The 20,003-nt window shown below is 53.5% G+C and overlaps 1 protein-coding gene across 2 annotated transcripts in view; it reads left to right on the plus strand.

Moving 5' to 3' along the window:
- BRF1 (BRF1 RNA polymerase III transcription initiation factor subunit) overlaps positions 1–20,003 on the plus strand; it is a 65,682-nt gene that overhangs the window by 14,517 nt on the left and 31,162 nt on the right. Inside the window, exons 3-5 of one of the 2 annotated variants that reach the window (XM_032267618.1) lie at positions 3,437–3,610; positions 16,000–16,031; positions 18,796–18,868. The exons of the other annotated variant lie outside the window; for it this stretch is intronic. Of the exons in view, the coding sequence (XP_032123509.1) occupies positions 3,437–3,610; positions 16,000–16,031; positions 18,796–18,868 (279 nt within the window). The remainder of the gene's footprint in view (positions 1–3,436; positions 3,611–15,999; positions 16,032–18,795; positions 18,869–20,003) is intronic. 2 annotated transcript variants of the gene reach the window in all.

Here is a 20,003-nt window from a genome sequence, read left to right on the forward strand (position 1 = left end):
GTGTTTACATGTTGTGGATTTGAGTTCTTTGTTGGATATACGTGTTTTGAAACTGCCTCCCATGTCTACAGCTTGTTTTTTCACTCTCTTCATGTTGTCTTTTGAGGAACAGAATTTTTTTTTAAATGACTGGGTTTCTTTTTTTTTTTTTTAATTTCTTTGTTTTTTTTCTTTTGTTCCTTTATTTGTTTTTTTGTTTGTTGGTTGGTTTTTTCTGTTAACAACTGGGTTTCACTCAGTCGCCCGGGCTGGAGTGTAGTGGTGCAGTCATGGCTCAGTGCAGCCTCAGCATCCCAGACTAAAGCCATCCTCCCACCTCAGCCTCCGGAGTAGCTGGGATCACATGTACATGCCACCACATTCACTAATATTTAAATTTTTTTAAAAAATAGAGATGGGGGTCTTACCATGTTGGCTAGGTTGGTCTTCAACTCCTGAGCTCCAGCAATCTTCCCACCTTGGCCTCCCAAAGTGCTGGGATGACAGATGTGAGTCACTGCACCTGGCTAGAAATTTCTTAATTTTAATGAAGTCCTATTATATCAGTTTTTATATGGTTAGGGCTGTTTGTGACTAGTTTAAGAAATTCTTGTCTACGCCAAGGTCTGAAGATACTCTCTTGTGTTTTCTCTGGTAGCTTTATTGCCTATACTTTAGATTTAGGTGGTGATGTGTCTCAGATCTTTTCCTTTTTTTTTTTGTTTGTTTGAAGACAGGGTCTCGCTCAGTTGCTGCCCAGGCTGGACTGCAGTGCGAAATTATGACTCACTACCGTCTCAACCTTCCAAGCTCAAGCAGTCCTCCTACCTTGGCTGGGACTACAGGCTTGCACTACCGCACCCAGCTGATTATTTATTTATGTTAGCAGTTGGGTCTTACTATGTTGCCCAGGCTGGTCTTGAACTTCTGAGCCGAAGTGATCCACCTTCTTTGGCATCCTGAAGTGCTGGGGTTACCACAGGCATGAGCCACGCTGTCTGGCCTGAGTTTACTTTTAGAATTCATTTGTTGGAAATCTAAGGAGACTCACAGGCTATGGCTAGCTAATTAGTAGTTGGTTTTTATGTTATTTGTGTTTATTAATAACATCTTTGTGCATTTGCAAACTGTACACGTGCCAAAGTCGTTATTCAGTTTGCTAATGATGCTTGCATAGCTCATGAGTTAAAAATTTACTGGGGTTGGGGGTGGGAGAAAGTGTGATGGGATGGAGTTTCTTTTTGGCTGATGAGAAATGTGCAAGGTTGTGGTGATCACCACATGGCTCTGTGACTTTGCTAACACCATGTGCGCTTTCAGAGGGTCACTTTTACCGTATGTGCATGGTATTGAAAGAAGATGGTAATAGCTTACTGCAGTCATCGTAAGCCCCCAACTCCTTTTGGGCTGCTGTAACAGGACACCACAGACCAGCAGACAAAACAGCAGGAACAGCAGGAATGTGTTTCTCATGCTTTGAAACCAGAAGTCCGAAATGGAAACGGAGATGGAGGAGACAGCTGCCTCCTCCCAAGCTCTCTAGTGAGAGCTGCCTCCCAGCTCACAGCCCTTCTCACTGTGGCCTCACCTGTCCAAAGGGCTGAGCTAGTTCTCTGGGGTTCCGTTTTTAAAGGCACTGAGCTCATCATTAGAGCTCTGCCTCCTGACCTAATCACCCTTAAAGGCCCTGCCTCTTAATACCATCCCCATAGGGGCTAGGATCCAGATCATAGCACCCCTGCATGGGAACATGAGCTGCTGCCTGTGGGGCTGGGGCTTGGGATCCAATCCAGCACCAGCCTCAAGTGTGTGTCCTCTAGAGAGGACCTCTCTCTCACCTTGTGTTACGGAATTTTCCAAACATACCCCAGAGAGCTGGTAGGTAAGGAGCCGTAGCTTCAGCGGGTCATCCGTCAGCTGACTCTGTTTCCCTCTGGGCCTTGCTGGGCCCTGCGGATTGTCTCTGCTGGTCCGTCTGGCTGGCGCTGCACATGCACAGGCGGCAGCTGGAACTGCGGCCATTTTGTCCTTTCTGTTGGGGTCCTGGCTCTGCCCAGGCCTCAGCTCTGGAGACAGTGACCAGCCTTCTATGTCAGTTTAACTGGACTGCAGGCCTCAGAGCTCCATGAACTCCAGCCAGGCGGCCGTGGGTGCTCAAAGTGGCAGGGCCACAGCAGGGCTGGGCTCCGTGTAGTACTGCTGACTGCCAGGGGCCTGGCAGAGTGTGAGGCTTGACCCAGACCCACCAGACTGTGTACCCTGGCCACCAGCTTCCTTGGGGTGCAGGCTCAGCAGCTGCCCACCTCTGGCTGCTTGTCATTGTCAGTGAAGTGTGGAGTGAGCAGAGTGTCAGCCCTCACCTCCAGCCCATGAGCCCTTATTAAATAAATCTGGGAGGTCAGTTTTTGACTTCATATGGGGGTGGCGGCCACCTTGGGTAGTCTTTGCAGGACTGTGGGTTTGGGTGCTGGTGGATGCAGTAGGAACTGGAATCTCCATGATGGCAGCTTTCCTCTGAATCGAGCCTTGGCCCACCATACGTGTCCTCTGGGTACCCCACTGGGCTTCTTTCTGCCTGCCCATGACACTTGCTGCCTGCCCATGGACTCTGCCTGCCCATGACACTGCAGACAGAGTGGAGCTGTGAGGTTGATCCAGGCGCTCCCCACGCAGCCTGTGCTCGGCGCCTGTGCTCTGCATTGGGTTTTGTTTCCTGAGGTTCCTCCTACCTGCAGGGCACCTCCACCGCTCCCCTCCTGATGCCATCGTGTGTGGCCCGCAGCTTTGGGAAGGTCTTGCTCCAAGGAGGTGTGTGCGCTTGGGTGCTGCCGCCCCAGCCACCTCCAGCACCTCACAGCTCCTAGGAGGGTCCAGTGCCCTCTGGTCTGCTGGGCGTGCCCTTGCCGTGGCCCTCTCTTTGGGCAGGTGCAGGGGATGGTGCTAGGCTGGCCCTTTCTCAGGCCAGGCCGCTGGCTTTTAGAGGAGAGGCTGGCGGGGGCTGGGCTGAGCAGAATGGGTCCTGCTGACAAAGGGAGGGGTGGGCTGACCCGGCCTCCCTGCAGTTGGGGAAGGAGAGGCGGCACTGGGTCATGTGGCTGTAGGAAAAGGGGCATTCCCACTGCAGCCCAGGGCAGTCAGGGGCGTCGTACTGGCCAGCCAGCTCAAACTGAGCCCTTAGCAGACAATGCTGCACCTTAGATCCCTGGAGAGAAGCACATTCAGCCACACTGCACACACCACCCAGAACCTAGGGAACAGCGTCTCATGGCGCGTGGAGGTCACAGGAAATTCACATTTTACTGTCCATAAATAAAAAGTGGAACCCACACACAAAAGTGAGCGCAGACACTTATGAGGAAAAGCACAAATCTGTATTCTTAAGTTGCCACTGCGGCCTTGTGGTCCTGCCACGTTCTGCAGGAACCTTTACTAAGAGCTGTCTCGTGCTGTGTCCTAGGGCGGCGCCACATCCACCACCTGGGGAACCAGCTGCAGCTGAACCAGCACTGCCTGGACACGGCCTTCAACTTCTTCAAGATGGCCGTGAGCCGGCACCTGACCCGCGGCCGGAAGATGGCCCACGTGATCGCCGCCTGCCTCTACCTGGTCTGCCGCACGGAGGGCACGCCGCGTATCCTTCCGTTTGGGAGCCTCTCAGAGGGCCCCATCTTCATGCTTAGTTGGCTCCCCTCAAATATTGGGACTTGGTAGTTGCAGTAACTTGATGTTTGTCTTTAATTGAAAAACGCCTTATGGGAGGAACTGTCTCAGTTGATGCAGGGCTTTCTGAATTTGGGGTCTCCTTTTACTGCATTAAAGAAGTGGGGAGCTGGGTACCTGCCTTCCTCACACAGCCCTTGGGTGTGCAGAGCCAGGGTTCTCTGGGTCCCCGGGAGTCATGCCCTGGACTCTTCCCACCCGTGGACCTGCCGTGCCTTGGGTGCTGTCTCCATGTCCCCTGTGGTTCGGGCCGCCCTCTGGTCTGAGCGGGTGGGGCCCTGCTTCTGAGTGGGCTGCAGCCAGATGGGCGCTGAGTGCCTGTGGGCGGTAGGTGAGAACAGGACCTCCCGGCGCTAGGCTGGCCCTTTCTGAGGCCAGGCCGCTGGCTCTCAGAGGAGAGGCTGGCAGGGGCTGGGCTGGGCAGTGGTGTGCAGCCTGGCCTCGTGCGGAGGGTCCAGTGTTTGGTGTGTGCATCTGGCCCTGCGTCCGCTGCTGCCCTCTGCAGACACACACATGGGTCAGAAGCTGCCTTCAGCCTCTTGACAGGGGAGCCCAGAGCCTTCCAGCCCCCTCCGCTCTGTGCTGTCCACACCTGCCGTGCACCTGCACCTTTTTTCTGCTCCCTGGGGGCTCCCTTCATCTCCACTGCATGGAACTCCGCTTCCTGGACCACGCCCTCCTCATCTTGTGAGGTGCCTTCTGCAGCTGCTCCCGGGAGAAGGATGTGTTCCGAGCTGCAGCCCTCCGAAGGCAGTCCCCCTCTCTGTCTCCGCCCTGTGTCTGCCCCTGCTGTGTCGCCTTGCCTCCAGCTTTCTCTCTGGGCAGTTCTGTGCTCCTCTGGCTCCCGGCCCCTGCTGTGCGGCTGCTGCGCTTTAGTGCCTTGTCTCTAATCTCCATGTTCAGAAATCGCATGGCGGTGTGAGCCTAGCAGGCCTTTGGCATCTGACCGCCTCCTGTCCTGAGCTTCTGTTGATTGGTTGTTGGATTTCTCTCCCTTCTTCTGGTTACTCCGCCTGCCACACTGAACCCCTGTGGTTATCTCTTCCTTTTTTTGCATACGGTCATCTTTTTGCTTTGGGACAGTGCCTGAACTTGACCTTCCAGCAGAGCTGTTTCATTTCTCATATTTTTAATTTCTAAGAGCTCTCTGTGTTTTCTGAATCTTTCTCGTAATCTCCCATCTTCCTGAGTGCAGCAATTTCTCATCTTGAACTCTTTTCTCTCCTGTCTGTGTTTTTCCGGTTGGTCCCCCTCTAGAACTGTCCTGGGTGCCAGGTGATCCTGGTGGCTGGCTTCTCTTTTGAGTGGGATATGGGGAGGGCTCCTGGAGAGGGTGAGCTGGGTAACCTGCTGGCTGTGCCTCTGGCCAGGCAACCCTCAGTATCAGGATGTTTCATTAAAATGTCCCCCTTTTTTTCAGACAAGCTGGAATACAGTGGCAGAATCTTGGTTCACTGCAACCTCTGCCTCCTGGGTTCAAGTGATTCTTATGCCTTAGCCTCTTGAGTAGCTGGGATCACAGGTGTGTGCCACCATGCCTAGCAAATTTTTTTGTATTTTTAGTAGAGATGGGTTTCACCATGTTAGCCAAGCTGGTCTCAAACTCCTGGCCTCAACTGATCCACCCGCCCTAGCCTCCCAAAGTGCTAGGATTACAGGCGTGAGCTACTGCACTCAATCCTTAAAATGTCCTTTTAACATTTGGAATTTGTCATTTCTGCGTTAAAGTGTTTACAGCGCACATGTGCCTTTAGGGGTGATGCACAGCGCCCGGGCAGTGCACTGCAGGCTGAGAAGCAGAGCCCACTCCCACTCACCTTCTGGATGCCTCCCGGTTAGCCAGAGCACAACAGCACCCGCCACCCCACCCCAACTCCACCATCAGCAGGACACAGAGGGTCCTGTGCAGTGAGCTCACGCTGTGGGATGTGTGGCCCCCACCCCAGGAGAGGCACCCCCAGGATCCTCCTGTCACATCGTCCAGCCCATGGGTGGGACTAGTGCCCTGCGCCCAGGACTGGACACAGGAGGTCCTCGCTTGGAAGGAACAAGGGCTTGATTTAAGAACATCCAAGCTCATTTCTCCTGCCCACCCTTCACTGTGGCCCGCTCCTCAGGTGTATCCACCATTCCCCGAAAGTGCCGGAGGCTGTGCACACACACCGCCCCCTCCTGGCTCTGCACCTCGGCGGCTGCTTCGGCCAGTCCCAGATTCCTGGAGGAGGAGCAGACTGCTGAGTCCCACCAAGTTTGGCGAGGCCCAGCTGACCCCAGGCCCAAGTCTGCTCCTGGCTCCCAGCCCAGGGAGGCTGCCTGGGCAGCAGAGCTGAGACGCAGGACCTGGATATGCCAGGCAGAGACTTGGGGCTGTAATGAGCACCCATGCCATTGCTGAGCAGGTGGTTTCTGGCCAGTGTGCTTTTCCAGCTGTGTGTCTCTATTTGTTATTGCAGCTTTTGCCCACAGCTGGTTTGTGAGTCTTTGACATTTGTTCCTGTCCAGCCAGGCTGCCCTAGGCCTGCATGGGAGAGGATGTCTTGGAATGATGACAGGCCAGTGAGCCCCAGAGGGCGCCTGAGCCCTGGGGCCAGCATTGTGGATGGTGCCATCACCTGTTTCCACAGAGCAGGTCTGCAGAAAGCATACCTAGCTCCCATGGCCCTCCAGCCTCGACCTCCATGCCACACTTGGCCACGCATGGGAGCAAGGCCTCTGCCGCCAGCCGTCACACTCCCCTCAGACCTGCTCCTCTCTCAGGCTGCAGAAATGTGCATCAGGTCAGCAGGGGCCATGTGCATTCGGCTCATTCTGGGGTCTGGGATGGGCTTCCAGAGCCCACACTTCTGACAAACCAGGCACCTTTCTCTGCCCCTCTGTTCTGGCGAGCGCCTCATTCTGCCACAAACCCCTGTGTTACTGCTCCTTCCCCTCTGCTGCCTCCTCAAGGACAGGGCCTTGATAACAGTTGAAGTGGTCAGAAGAAGGTATCAGGAGCATGGCTGATGAGGGAATCAGAAGGCGCCCACATCATTAGGCATGAAGAAGTTGCAATTTCAGGTCAGGTGTAATGGCTCACGCCTGTAATCCTGTCACTTTGGGAGGCCTAGGCAGGAGGATCGCTTGAGTCCATGAGTTTGAGATCAGCTTGAGCAACATGGTGAAACCCCGTCTCTACAAAAAAAAAAAAAAGCATGGCTGGTGGTGTACACTTGTGGTGCCAGCTACCGGGGAGGCTGAAGTGGGAGGATTGCTTGAGCCTAGGAGGTCGAGGCTGCAGTGAGCCATGATCTCACAACTGCACCCCAGCCTGCACAACAGAGTGAGCCCCGTCTGAAAAAAGAAGTGGCCATTTCAAGCCTCCAAAAGGCTGACCTGGAAACGGGCACGCCTAGCATGGACCCCTAGGGGCCCCTGTCAGTGGTGTCTTGCTGCTGGCATAGCAGAGGTTTAGCCGAGTTTCGTATGTTGACGTTATTAATGTGTTCATTCCTACTGAATTCAGTTGTCAGTCTTACTATTTGAGCTTTGGTGGCTGCTGCTTATAATGCCTGTTTTGGTTCTTCCTTTTCTTTTTTTCCATGAGACAGGGTCTTACTTGATTGCCCAGGCTGGAGTGCAGTGGCCCAACCTTGGCTCACTGCAACTTCTGCCTCCCAGGCTCAAGTGATTTTCCTACCTCAGCCTCCATGTAGCTGGGGCTACAGGCATACACCACCACACTGGCTAATTTGTTTGTTTGTTTGTTTATTTTTTTGAGACTGAATTTTGCTTTTGTTGCCCAGGCTGGAATGCAATGGCACAATCTTGGCTCATCACAACCTCTGTCATCCGGGTTCAAGCGATTCTCCTGCCTCAGCCTCCTGCATAGCTGGGATTACAGGCATGTGCCACCACACTGGGTTAATTTTGTATTTTTAGTAGAGGCAGGGTTTCTCCTTGTTGGTCAGGCTGGTCTCGAACTCCCCACCTCAGGTGATCCGCCTGCCTCAGCCTCCCAAAGTGCTGGGATTACAGGTGTGAGCCACTGCGCCCGGCCAATTTTTGTATTTTTTGTAGAGCTAGGGTTTCGCTATAATGTCCAAGCTGGTCTCAAATCTGCCGACCTCGGTCTCCCAAAGTGCTGGGATTCTAGGTGTGAGCCCCCCACCCAGCCTTGGTTCTTCCTTGTTAACCCACATACCTCTCAATATCTGTTCTGCCTTTTGTATGCTGAGGACTCAGCGTGGGCCTGGGGAGGGGACGTGCCTGGCTCTCTCCTGTCCTGGGAGGGGTGTTTTCTGCTCTTCCCCGTATGTGTCTGCGGTAGACTTTTGTGTACAGGGCTCTTTATCAGCTTGAGGATGTTACCTGGTTTTCTAATTTTCCAAGAGTTTTTGTCATGAAAAGTACTGAATTTTATCAAACACATGCTTTTAATATGTTTATTGGTATGATTATATCATGTATATTTCCCCTTAATCTGTTACTTAATGTAAATAACACTGATTAAAGCAATTTTTTTTTTTTTTTGAGACAGAGTCTTACTCTGTCATCAGGCTGGAGTGCAGTGGCCCGATTTTGGCTCACTGCAGCCTCTGCCTCCCAGGTGCAAGCGATTCTCCTGTCTCAGACTCCTGAGTAGCTGGAATTACTGGTGTCGACACCACGCCTGGCTAATTTTTGTATTTTTAGTAGAAACGGGGTTTCACCATGTTGGCCAGGATGGTCTTGATCTCTTGACCTGATGATCTGCCCACCTCAGCCTCCTAAAGTGCTGAGGTTACAGGCGTGAGCCATCGTGCCCGGCCTAATTAAAAATTTTTTTTTAGAACAGGGTCTTCCTCTGTTCTCCCAGGCTGTATTGCCGTGGCACCACCACAGCTCGTTGCAACCTCCAGCTCCTGGGCTTAGGTGATCCTCTGGCCTTAGCATCCTGAGTAGCCGGGACCATTGGTGCACTAGAGATGGGGTCTCCCTATATTGCCCAGGCTAGTCTCAAACTTCTGGGCTCCAGTTACCCTTACTTAGGATTCCCAAAGTGTTGGGATTACAGGTGTCAGCCATTGTATCTGTCTTGTTCTTTCTACTATAAGCACTCAAGGCTATAAATTTCTCTGTATTGGTAGGCTTCCGGTCACCAGTAAGCTATTAGTAGTTAAAGTTTGGTGGAGTTAAAAGTTATATGCAGATTTCTGACTGGTGCCTCAACCCATGTTGTTGTTCAAGGATCAGCTGTTGTTGTGTGTGTGTGTTTTTTTTTTTTTTTTTTGAGGAGTCTTGCTCTCTTGCCAGGCTGGAGTGCAGTGGCACCATCTCGGTTCACTGTAGCCTCTGCCTCCTGGGTTCAAGTGATTCTCCTGCCTCAGCCTCTTGAGTAGCTGGGACTACAGACACGCATCACCATGCCTGGCTAATTTTTGTATTTTTAGTAGAGATGGGGTTTCACCATATTGGCCAGTCTGGTCTCGAACTCTTGACCTTGTGATCTGCCCACTTCGGCCTCCCAGAGTGCTGGGATTACAGGCATGAGGCACCGCTCCCATCCACATATATGTATTTTTTAATGGAGATGGGGTCTCACTATGGTGTCTAGGCTGGTCTTGAACTCCTGTCCTTAGACATTCTGGCCTGGCACTCCCAGACTATGACAGCTCATTAGAATTGGCGAGAACTGGAAGGAGCCCTGGGCTGAGACACTGCACCTTACCCCCGTGCCCCTGAGCTCCTCCTGGGGCCATCCATGTGCCTGGTCGAATACGAGTGCCCGAAAGCCCAGGGCTGGGAGGATAAGGTGGCTGCCTGGACAGCAGCGGCATCATCCATGGGACTATCTTGGTGTGGGTGGGACAGAGCCAGGCTCCCAGCTGTGTGGGAGGCTCAGTCTTCAGAGCAGGGACCTTTGAGAAGGCAGCTGGGTACTCTTGAACTTTACAGAGGCCATATATGAACACAGCAGTGAGGTGTTAGATTATTTGATGTGTCCTGCACACAGGAGCCCACTGTGGGTGTGGCAGCCAGCAGTGGCTCAGGGATTTGGTCACTGTGCAGGGGGTGGGCGAGGCCCAGCAGTGACACATGTGCTCTTCCCTGGAGGCCAGAGGGGTCTAGAGAGGGACCTCAGCCTCCCGAGTAGCTAAGACCACAGGTGCCTGTCACCACGCCCAGCTAATTTTTGTGTTTTTAGTAGAGACAGGGTTTCATCATGTTGGCCAGGATGGTCTTGATCTCTTGAGCTGTTTATCTGCCTGCCTTGGCTTCCCAAAGTGCTGGGATTACAGGCATGAGCCACTGCTTTATTATAAGAATAAAAGCCAGCAGGCCTTCCACCCTGAATCAGTCACTCAGGGGCTCCCAGAGTACCTACTCTCTGCCATGCCTCCAGGCGGAGGAGCAGGGTGGTCCCTGGGGAGTTTGGGGGGGGGGCGGCAGGGCTGCTCATGGCCTGGGCCTGGGTCCTGATGGGGCCTGCTCTCGGGGTGCTGAGGGCATCTGAGCTCTGGGGTGAGTGGCCCCACTCCAAGCCAGGGTCCCTTAGAGCCCGGTCCAGGCACGCCTGCCTGCCAGGCTCCCATGTGGGTACTTGGTCCGGCACTGAGTGCTGAGTGCTGTCTGGGCCTTGTCCTGGGCGGGGTGGGGTGGGGTGGGGCGGGGCTGGGGCTGGGGCTGCTGCTCTCCATGAAGCTTTGGCTGGGCTGTGGGTTCAGGGTGGGGGTGGGCAGGGTTGAGGCTGCTGCTCCTTCTCTCGGTGGAGCTTTGGCTGGGCTGTGCGTTCCGGGCGGGGCGGGGCGGGGGCTGCTGCTATCTGTGGAGCTTTAGATGGGCCCTGTGTTCAGGGCGGGGCAGGGCTGGGGCTGCTGCTCTCCATGGAACTTTGGCTGGGCAGTGGGTTCCTACGTCCAGTGATGTTGGCTGCTGGTGGGGAGCACGCAGAGCAGTGGGGGTCTGCAGAAGGCGGGTGGCGCTTGGATGAGGGCCGAGAGTTGCGAGCCAGTGCATAGCTGGACGTCTTCTCCAGAAGGTTCGGGTTTTGCTCCTTGTCCTAGCACCGCGGTCCTCTCTCCAGTCCCATGGGGCCAGGAATGGTGATGTCCACTTGGGGGCGCCTGCTGGCACCTCCGCTGCTGACTTGTGGACATAGCCCTTTCTGTGGGGCTTATATACAAGGGCAGTTTCTCTGGCTTCTCTCTTTGGATATCTAGTAAAAACATTTCTATGTAAGACTGTTGAGAGAAATATCTTGTTCTTTTACGTTTTAGTTCTGTCTTACTTAAATCTCTAAACTTTTCCACTTAAGGAAAATGTGTCCGTTTGAGTGAGGACCCGTCTGTACTTTTTCCTTCCTGCAAGCATTGTGCAACTAGGCAGGTGGTGTGGGCAGCCTCAGTTTCCCTGTGCCCCCTCGCTGTTGGCCATAGCTGTAGTGGGGAAGCCTGATTGGGTCCTGGGGCTGGGGCTGTGCAGTGGCTCCGCAGCGGGGTGCAGGGCTGCACCTTGGCGACTGGACCGTTTCTGGGCAGTGTCGGCCGCCGATGGGAGCCTCGCGTGCCTGTGCCACGCTGGAGAATGTCTGGTGCCCTTTGAAGGCGTTGTGTCACCCGCCCTCCTTTGTGCTCACGCGTCTCTCCTCCAACTGGCACTCAGGTGCACTGACCAGAAGGTCACCTGGCAAAGCGTGGCAGGGGCAGGAGGGAGGTGAAAAGAGGCCCCAGCTGGCGGAATCGAGGCTGTCACATGCTGGGGGCCTCAGACAGTCCTCTTCCGTCATTCCCAGACGATCAGAAGCAGCTGCTCAGCAGAAAGGAGGGGCTGCTGGGAGGACACAGGAACTGTGTGGACCTGTAGGGTGGGCCCCAAAGGCATTAATGGGCCCTCTCAGGATTGGCCAGAGGGAATGTGATGTTCTCTGGAAACTTTCCTGAAAGCTCCTGATAGAGCCAGGTGAATGAGGATCAGTGCAGGGTGATTTTTGTTTCAAGGAGAGCAGTCATTTTAACTTGGTTAAATGTTTAATTCCAAGCTTCTTTTAAAAATGCACACACCTGCTCCCATTTGTTTTATTAAGAAAATGTTCTGCTGAGCTTGGGGGCTCACATCTGTAATCCCAGCACTTTGGGAGGCTGAGGTGGGCAGATCACCTGAGGTAAGGAGTTTGAGACCAGCCTGGCCAACATGGTGAAACCCCATCTCTACTAAAAATACAAAAAAACTAACCAGGCCTGGTGGCGTACGCCTGCAGTGCCAGCTACTCGGGAGGCTGAGGCAGGAGAATTGCTTGAACCCAGTAGGTGGAGGTTGCAGTGATCCAAGATTGCGCTACTGCACTCCAGCCTGGGCGACAGGGCAAGACTTTGTCTCAAAAAAAAATTTTTTTTAAATACCCGCAAAGTTGAAGTGAATCATGGAGTGCCTCACTCACACTTGTGGTCCGCTCCCAAAGCCATGCTGCCCTCACCATCCTGTTTTTTGGCACATTTCAAGGCAAGTTGCAGATGTGTGTGTACTGCCCACAGCCCTTCCGCAGGCAGCCCTTCCGCTGAGTAGAAGGGAGGATCGTTCCCGGTTCTTTTTGTTCCTTGAAGGTGAAGTTGGCTTGAAGTGAGATGCACAGGCCCTAACTGCTCCATCTGGAGAGTTCTGAGAATCAGCTACACCTCTGCATCTGGTCATCTGTCAGGCCAGAGCAGGCTCAGTGGACAGGCTTCGTGCCCTTTCCAGCAGTCCAGCCCCGCGAGAGGCAACTGCGCTTTCTGTTTCCTTCCTGTACAGACCAGTTGTGCCTGTTCTGGAATGCTCTGTAAATGGAATCATATGGTCTGTGCCCCTTTCTGTCACTTGACATGCCGTGTGTGTGTGTGTGTGTGTGTGTGTGTGTGTGTGTGTGTGGAGAGAGAGAGAGAGAGTGTGACAGAATCTTGCTCGGTTGCCCAGGCTGGAGTACAGTGGTTCAATCTCAGCTTACTGCGACCTCTGTCTCCTGGGTTCAAGCGATTCTCATGCCTCAGCCTTCCAAGTAGCTGGGACTACAGGTGCATGCCACCACATCCGGCTAACCTTTTGTATTTTCAGTAGAGACAGGGTTTTGCTATGTAGGCCAGGCTGGTCTCAAACTCTTGGCCACAGGTGACTGCCTGCCCTGGCCTCTCAAGGTGCTGAGATTGCAGGTGTGAACCCCTGTGTCCGGCAGACATGATTTCCAGAGGTATGCATAGGGTTTAGTTTGCTGAGTGGTGTGGCTGTGTGAGTATAAGCTGGAGTACTCTTGTATTGACGGATGCCTGGGTTGCTGCCTGGTTTTGGCTGTTCTGAATGAAGCTGCTATGAACGTTCTTCTACAAGTCTTTTTGTGGACATATTTCTTTTTTTTAGAGACAGTCTCACTCTGTGGCCTAGGCTAAGTGCAGTGGCACAGTCACAGCTCACTGCAACCTCAGCCTCCTGGCACAAGCAATCCTCCTGCCTCAGCCTTTGAGTAGCTGGGACAATAAGTGTTTGTCACCATACCTGGTTAATTTTTGGATTTTTTGTAGAGACAGGGTCACACTATGTTGCCCAGGCCAGTCTTGAACTCCTGGGCTCAAGTGATCTGCCAGCCTCAGTCTCCTAAAGTGCTGGGATTATAGGTGTGAGCCACTGCACCTGGCTGACATCTGTTTTTATTTCTCTTTTGTTTTTGAGACAGTCTCGTTCTGTTGACCAGGCTGGAGATCAGTGGTGCGATCTTGACTCACTGCAACCTCTGCCTCCCAGGTTCAAGTGATTCTCCTGCTTCAGCCTCCCGAGTAGCTGGGACTAAAGGTGCATGCCACCATACCTGGTTAATTTTTTGTATTTTTAGTAGAGACGGGGTTTCACTGTGTTAGCCAGGATGGTCTTGATATCCTGACCTTGTGATTCGCCAGCCTTGGCCTCCCAAAGTGCTGGGATTACAGGCGTGAGCCATCGCGTCCAGCCCATTTTTATTTCTCTTGTGTAAATACCTAGGAGTGGAGTAGATGGGTCAGAGGTGCGTGTTTAGTTTTATAAGAAACTTCCAGGCCTTTTCCCAAGGCGGTTGTACTACTTCACGCTTCCATCAGCAGCGTGGGTGAGCTGTGCTCGTTCCATATCCTTGCCAGCACTCAGTGACGTCACGGGCATGTGGCAGTGTCACGTTTTTGTTTGCATTTCTGATGATTAATGCAACTGAGTCCTTTTTCATGTGGTTGTTGGCCATTTTTTTTGTCTTTATGAAGCTTCTGTTGAATTGTTTTGCCTTTTTTCTTATTTAAATAGAATTCATTTCATTTTCTTTGAGACTGAGTCTCGCTCTGTTGCCCAGGCTGGAGTGCAGTGGTGCAGTAATGGCTTATTGTAACCTCTGTCTCCTGGGTTTAAGCTATTCTCCCACCTCAGCCTCCCAAGTAGCTGGGATTACAGGTGCCCACCACCACGCCTGGGTAATCTTTGTATTTTTAGTAGGGACGGGGTTTCACCATGTTGGCCAGGCTGGTCTCAAATTGCTGATCTCAAGTGATCCTCCCACCTCAGCCTCCCAAAGTGTTGGGATTACAGGCGTGAGCCACCGCGGCCGGCCTTAAATAGAGTTCATTTCTTAGAGCAGTCTTTTTTTTTTTTTTGGAGACAGAGTCTCGCTCTTGTTACCCAGGCTGGAGTGCAATGGCACAATCTCGGCTCACTGCAACCTCCGTCTCCTGGGTTCAGGCAATTCTCCTGCCTCAGCCTCCTGAGTAGCTGGGATTACAGGCACGTGCCACCATGCCCAGCTAATTTTTTGTATTTTTAGTAGAGACGGGGTTTCACCATGTTGACCAGGATGGTCTCGATCTCTCAACCTTGTGATCCACCCGCCTCGGCCTCCCAAAGTGCTGGGATTACAGGCTTGACCCACCGCGCCCGGCCAGAGCAGTCTTAATTTACAGAAAAATTATGTAGAAAGTACAGTTCCCATACTCACCCTTCAATCCTCAATTTCCCTAGATTGTTAACATCTTGCTGGTGCATTTGCTGCAGTTGATGAGCCCGTCTTGCCAGGTTATTGGTAACGGAAGTCTGCAGTTCACTTTCACTCTTGGTGCCGTGCCTATTGGGTTTTAACAAACATGCAAAACACCTCAGTGTGGTATGATGCAGAGCGCCTGCAGTGTCCTGGAACTTTCCACACTGCCCAGCACCCTCCCTCCCCGTAGCCCTTGGCGGCCACTGGCCTGGTGTCTTCTCCATAGTTTTGCCTTTTCCAGAAGGTATATGCTTGGAGTCACCCATAGGATGTAGCCTTTTGGCCTCGTTTTTCCCGTTTGTGCACGTCGGCTGCCGTGGGCATTTCCCCAGGAAGTTCTTACTGCCGTCCTTTGGTTTCCTTTGATGTCACTGGCCCCACCCCCCACCGCAAGTCTTCTCACAGGGCCTCTCATGAGTCTGTTGGCTGGCTGTTGGCTGTGCTGCGGTGCCCATAGTTGCAGCCCTCAGGGACTGCCTGCCTTTAGATGCACCTTTGTTCACAGGCCTCGCAGCTCACGTCCCAGCCGCTCACGTCCCAGCCGACGTCCTAGCCACCCGACTGCTTGTGAGGGCTCCTGATCCAGCTCCAGGAGGTGTCCAGAATGACTTCTTGAAGCTACAGTGGGGCCGTGAATGATGTGCACCTTAGCTGTCTGACAGGTTGTACTAAGCAGTGGCTGGTGTTTGATAATTTATGGATCCATCTGAGGTTTGAATCACTTAGGACACATTCTGGGTTCTGTTTGTTCATCTGAGCGAGGACAGGTCCCGTGCAGGGTCCCTACACCCATCTCTCAAGCACAGCCCCTGGTGTGGTCCCTGTAGGCTCACTGCTCACTAAGGGAGCCCCAGGTCTATGTTTCTGTCTCCCAGGAGGACTGCCTGCCTGGCGCCTGATAAGTGTTCAGGAAGTGCCCTTGCAGGGAGCATGAGTGTCACTGTGTCTTCGGTGCTGTGTGTGGGCAGCGGACCCACCATGCAGTGGACACCTGACTGGGCAGGTGGGCGTGTGGGGGTGTGCGTTCTCTCCAGGATCAGATTGAAGCCCCCACGTTTCTGGTTCCCTCAGTCTGGCTCCCTGTTTCTTGCAGTCCCTTGTCTTGGTATTGGGTTCACAGAAGTCTCCCTCGTGCCTGGGGCTGGGAGGTTCCGGTGAGGCCTGAGCGCGGCACCCCACCTTCCTTCCTGATCGGAGGCAGAGCTTACATTTGGAGGGGCGACTCCAGCTCCCTGGGGTGCAGCCCTGCAGTCCTGCCCGTTTGAAGGTGGGCAGGTAACCCAAGCTTGCCAGCCACGCGACCGCATCCTTGACTCCTACCGCAGACATGCTTCTGGACCTCAGCGACCTGCTCCAGGTAGACAACCTCCGTCCTGCGTCTCTCCCCACCTGGGGCTGTGACTGGGGCACGCTGGGTGCCCCCACGCACTTCAGTGGCTGGTCTATGCTGCCTGCCCGGATGGGAAGTTTTGGTCTGTAGGATGAGGGGCCCTTATGACCTGGGGGTCACAGTCCGAGACTCGTGGGAGTGTGGGTCTCCATGGCAGGAGGGCAGCTGCTTGTGGTGGGCACGGGTGGGTGTTAGCTAGGCCTGGATGAACAGTGCACTTCTGCCCTACACAAAGGAGATTATTTTATTTTTAATTAAAATTGTGAGTAACCTAGTTAGGTATAGGAGATTATTTCTTTTGGGCTTGCATGCATGGAAAAAAAAATTTTTTTTTTTTTTTTTTTTTGGAGACAGAATCTTGCTCTTGTCACCCAGGCTAGAGTGCAGTGGCGCTATCTCAGCCCACTGCAACCTCTGTCTCCCAGGCCCAAGTGATCCTCCCACTTCAGCCTCCCAAGTAGCTGGGACCACAGGCGCCCACCACTGTGCCTGGCTGTGTTGTATTTTTAGTAGAAATGGGGTCTTGCCATGTTGTCTAGGCTGGTCTTGAACTCCAGAGCTCAAGCAGTCCTCCCACCACGGCTCCTAAAGTGCTGAGATTACAGGCATGAACAACCACAGCTGGCCTCTTGCATGCATTTTAAATTGCAGAAAAGTCTTACAGTCTCTTTGGAGACACTTCCTTTCTGGATAACACAGAAGGCATTTTAATTAGTTACATCTCTCTTTCCACATGACTGAACAAAGTGACAGAGTGGAAAGACCAACCCCAAGGACCCCTGTGTAGATAAGACCCAGGGTGAGGACATTGAGGCTCTGCACTGTGTCTACAGGGACAGTGCTGGGGGCTGTACCACAGGTCCTCGGTGACCATGCTGTTGACTCAAAAAGAGAAATGTCACTGAAAACAGTCGTGACCACGGTGTAGAATTCATGTAGATTTCACTCCTTAAAGGGAGCTGTGTCCAGACCCAGGTGCCCACAGGGGTTCTGGGTACCCATTGGCTGTGCTGCCACCTCGGGTCCTCAGGGGCCTTGGCGCCCTTGGCTACAGCCCACAGTTAGGCTTCTGCCCATATCAGGCGGCACTTGGGGTCCTTGTCCTCCCAGCTGTCTTTATAAATGGCACCTCAGAAGCTATTGCTGAAATATTTTGTGGTCAAGCTAAAAATACTCCTCTGGAATTGTGATAATCCAGCAAGTCCACGTTTCAGGTGCTCTGCGCTTGGTTCAGGGCAAACCACATAACCCTGTTTCCAGCCCCGTGACTCCCAGGGAGGATGAGCACAAGGCCAGGGCCAGGGCAGCTGCTCTGGATGTAGTCAGGCTCCTGGGGACTCAGATAGTCCCGTGGAGAGCTCACGGGGTCACTCTCTTGATCCTTGCCTTAGGGCACACCCACGTTGCTCACTGGCCTGAGCATACATCTCCTCAGGCACCCACCCACAAGGGAAGTCTGTAGGCAGAATCCACTTGTTGCCCTGGGAGAGAGATGGGGGGCAGCTGGCCACGCTCTACCCTGACCCCTGCCCTCAGGGAGCAGCCAGTTAGACTGTTAGTGGGAAGATTTCTGATAAATGGTCCTCATTCATGTTAGCAGCTCTGGAAAGAACCCCAGGTGTTTAGGCCGGGCACAGTGGCTCACACCAGCACTTTGGAAGGCCGAGGCTGGTGGATCACCTGAGGTCAGAAGTTTGAGACCAGAGTGGCCAACGTGGTGAAACCCTGTCTATACTAAAAATACCAAAAATTAGCCGGGTGTAGTGGTGGATGCCTATAATCCCAGCTGCTCAGGAAGCTGAGACAGGAGAATCACTTGAACCTGGGAGGCGGAGGTTGCAGTAAGCTAAGATTCACCATTGCACTCCAGCCTGGGCAACAAGAGCGAAAACTGTCTCAAAAAACAAAACAAAACAAGACTACATGTGTTCTACATGTATGGCTTGTGTGAGTTTCCATGTAAAGGCCCTTTGGAGATTCCTCACTCTCAGCATTCAGGTCTCATCGACCCCTGTGTCTCTGTGACACAAGTTTGGGAGTGCGGAGTTTGAGGTGGGCTGGCAGAGGCCAGCAGCAGGTCATGGTTTTGCTGTGGCAGGGTTGTGCACAGGGTCTGCACGCAGGCTGGAGTCCTTGTTTTGCTGAGGACAAGCAATGGTACTTCCATCACTGCCAGCCCTCTGGGTTGCCCCTCTCGGTCTGGGCCTCACCTCCGCTGCCCTGGCAGGGAAAAGAGCGATGGCAGGTGGATTTGGACCTGAGGTGGGAACAGTGCAGGGGGCGGGGGAGTCACTGAGGAACACAGATCTCAATCCCAGCAAGGGGGCCGAGGCCAGGCCCTCTGGGCCCATCGGAGCCCAGGCTGGAGATGTAGCTGGCAGGAGCACGTGTGAGCAGGAAGTTGTGTTGTGGGTGCACGATTCTGAATGAAATGCAGGTGCACAGTGTGAATTACCCCCTGGGAGGGACCCTGCAGCCAGGTTTTCTTCTAAACAGATGTCATCATTGGCGAGACGGCAGCAGGCTCTAAAGCAGCGGCCTAGAGGAAGAAGGCAGGGCCCTGGGAGCCCCAGCAGCCGAGGGAGGACGGCCAGGTTTGCGGGTGTGGGGTGGCTGCTCCACAGGCCATCGGAGTCTTTCAAGATTGAATAAGAGATGCATTTTAAGAGAAAAAAAGTGAACATCTCCTTAAATACCAATGCTGTTTGTGGTTGTGATCTCTCTTTCTCAGGTGAATGTGTACGTGCTGGGAAAGACGTTTCTTCTCTTGGCAAGAGAGCTCTGCATCAATGCGCCAGCCATAGGTAGGCATCTGGGTAAGATGGGGTGTCCAGCAGTCTGCTGTAGGGACCAGCGTGACAAATTATCTTTTGAGCAGTAGAGGGAAACCCTAAGTACGGGATCCCTGAAGGTAAGAAATGTCTCCTAAAGCTGCTAGGAGCTGAGGCTCGCTCTGTTGTCCAGGCTGGAGTGCAGTCGCACAATCATAGCTCACTGCAGCCTCAAACTCCTGGCCTCAAGCGATCGTCCTGTCTTGGCCTCCCAAAGCACTGGGATTACAGGCATGAGCTACCACACCTGGCCTGGGGCTTTCTTTCTGCTGCAAAACCAGAAGGCCCATCGTCAGTGCCTGTCAGGTGCGCAGGAGGGAAACAAGTGCTGTGTGCTGGGAGCATCTTGCGTGGACAGGGTTTAAGGAACACACCTGGCACCAGGTGCCTCTGGACAGACGGGGACAGTGGGACAGCTCCTGGACGCGCTTTCCAGCCACAGCCCTCTTTTGTGGTTTTTCTGCCGCTTTTGTTCTGTGTTGAGTGCCCAGTGTGTGCGAGTTTATGGAGCTCCTGTATGCCTTTCTCGACATGTGTTACATGTAAGTCCTGTCTTCCCTCGAGGCAGCAGCAGTGTTCACGTGTGCAGAATCTGACCAAGGGGAAAAGTCTAGAAGGAAAGGATCTGAACAGCACTCACCACCTGATGGTTCCAACTGACCTCTTCTTTCTTTACCAAGTGGATGACTGGTTTCCACGGCCCGCTTAGAGCCCTTTCTTTCTTTACCTGTCTGCATCTAGGAGTGTATGTCCTTGTGGAAGAGAAGCAAGTGGGGCTGGGTGACCAACAGGACTGAGCAGCGTGAGCTGCAGCAGCAGAGAGGCGCTCGGCCTGGGCTCCACACTCTGCCCATGCTCTCTCCAAGGTGCTAAGGGGGGTCATCCCTCCTTTCAGGGGCCAAACAGGTTTTCCAGAAAGCAGCTGCCTACCAGGGCATGCAGAGTGGGAGGACAGCAGCAAGGGGTGGGAGAGCCTGCTCCACCCCAGTCCACGCCTGCAGCAAGCCGTCCCACAGTAGTGTTCCAGATAGTGACACTGTCCCCAGGGGTCCGGAATGCTGGGCCCAGCAGAATGCTCCCCCTGACAGCCCATTCATAGGGTGGGACT

Source organism: Sapajus apella, unplaced genomic scaffold (genome assembly GCF_009761245.1).
Source record: "Sapajus apella isolate SASKATOON/1434 unplaced genomic scaffold, GSC_monkey_1.0 scaffold170, whole genome shotgun sequence".
NCBI lineage: Eukaryota > Metazoa > Chordata > Mammalia > Primates > Cebidae > Sapajus > Sapajus apella.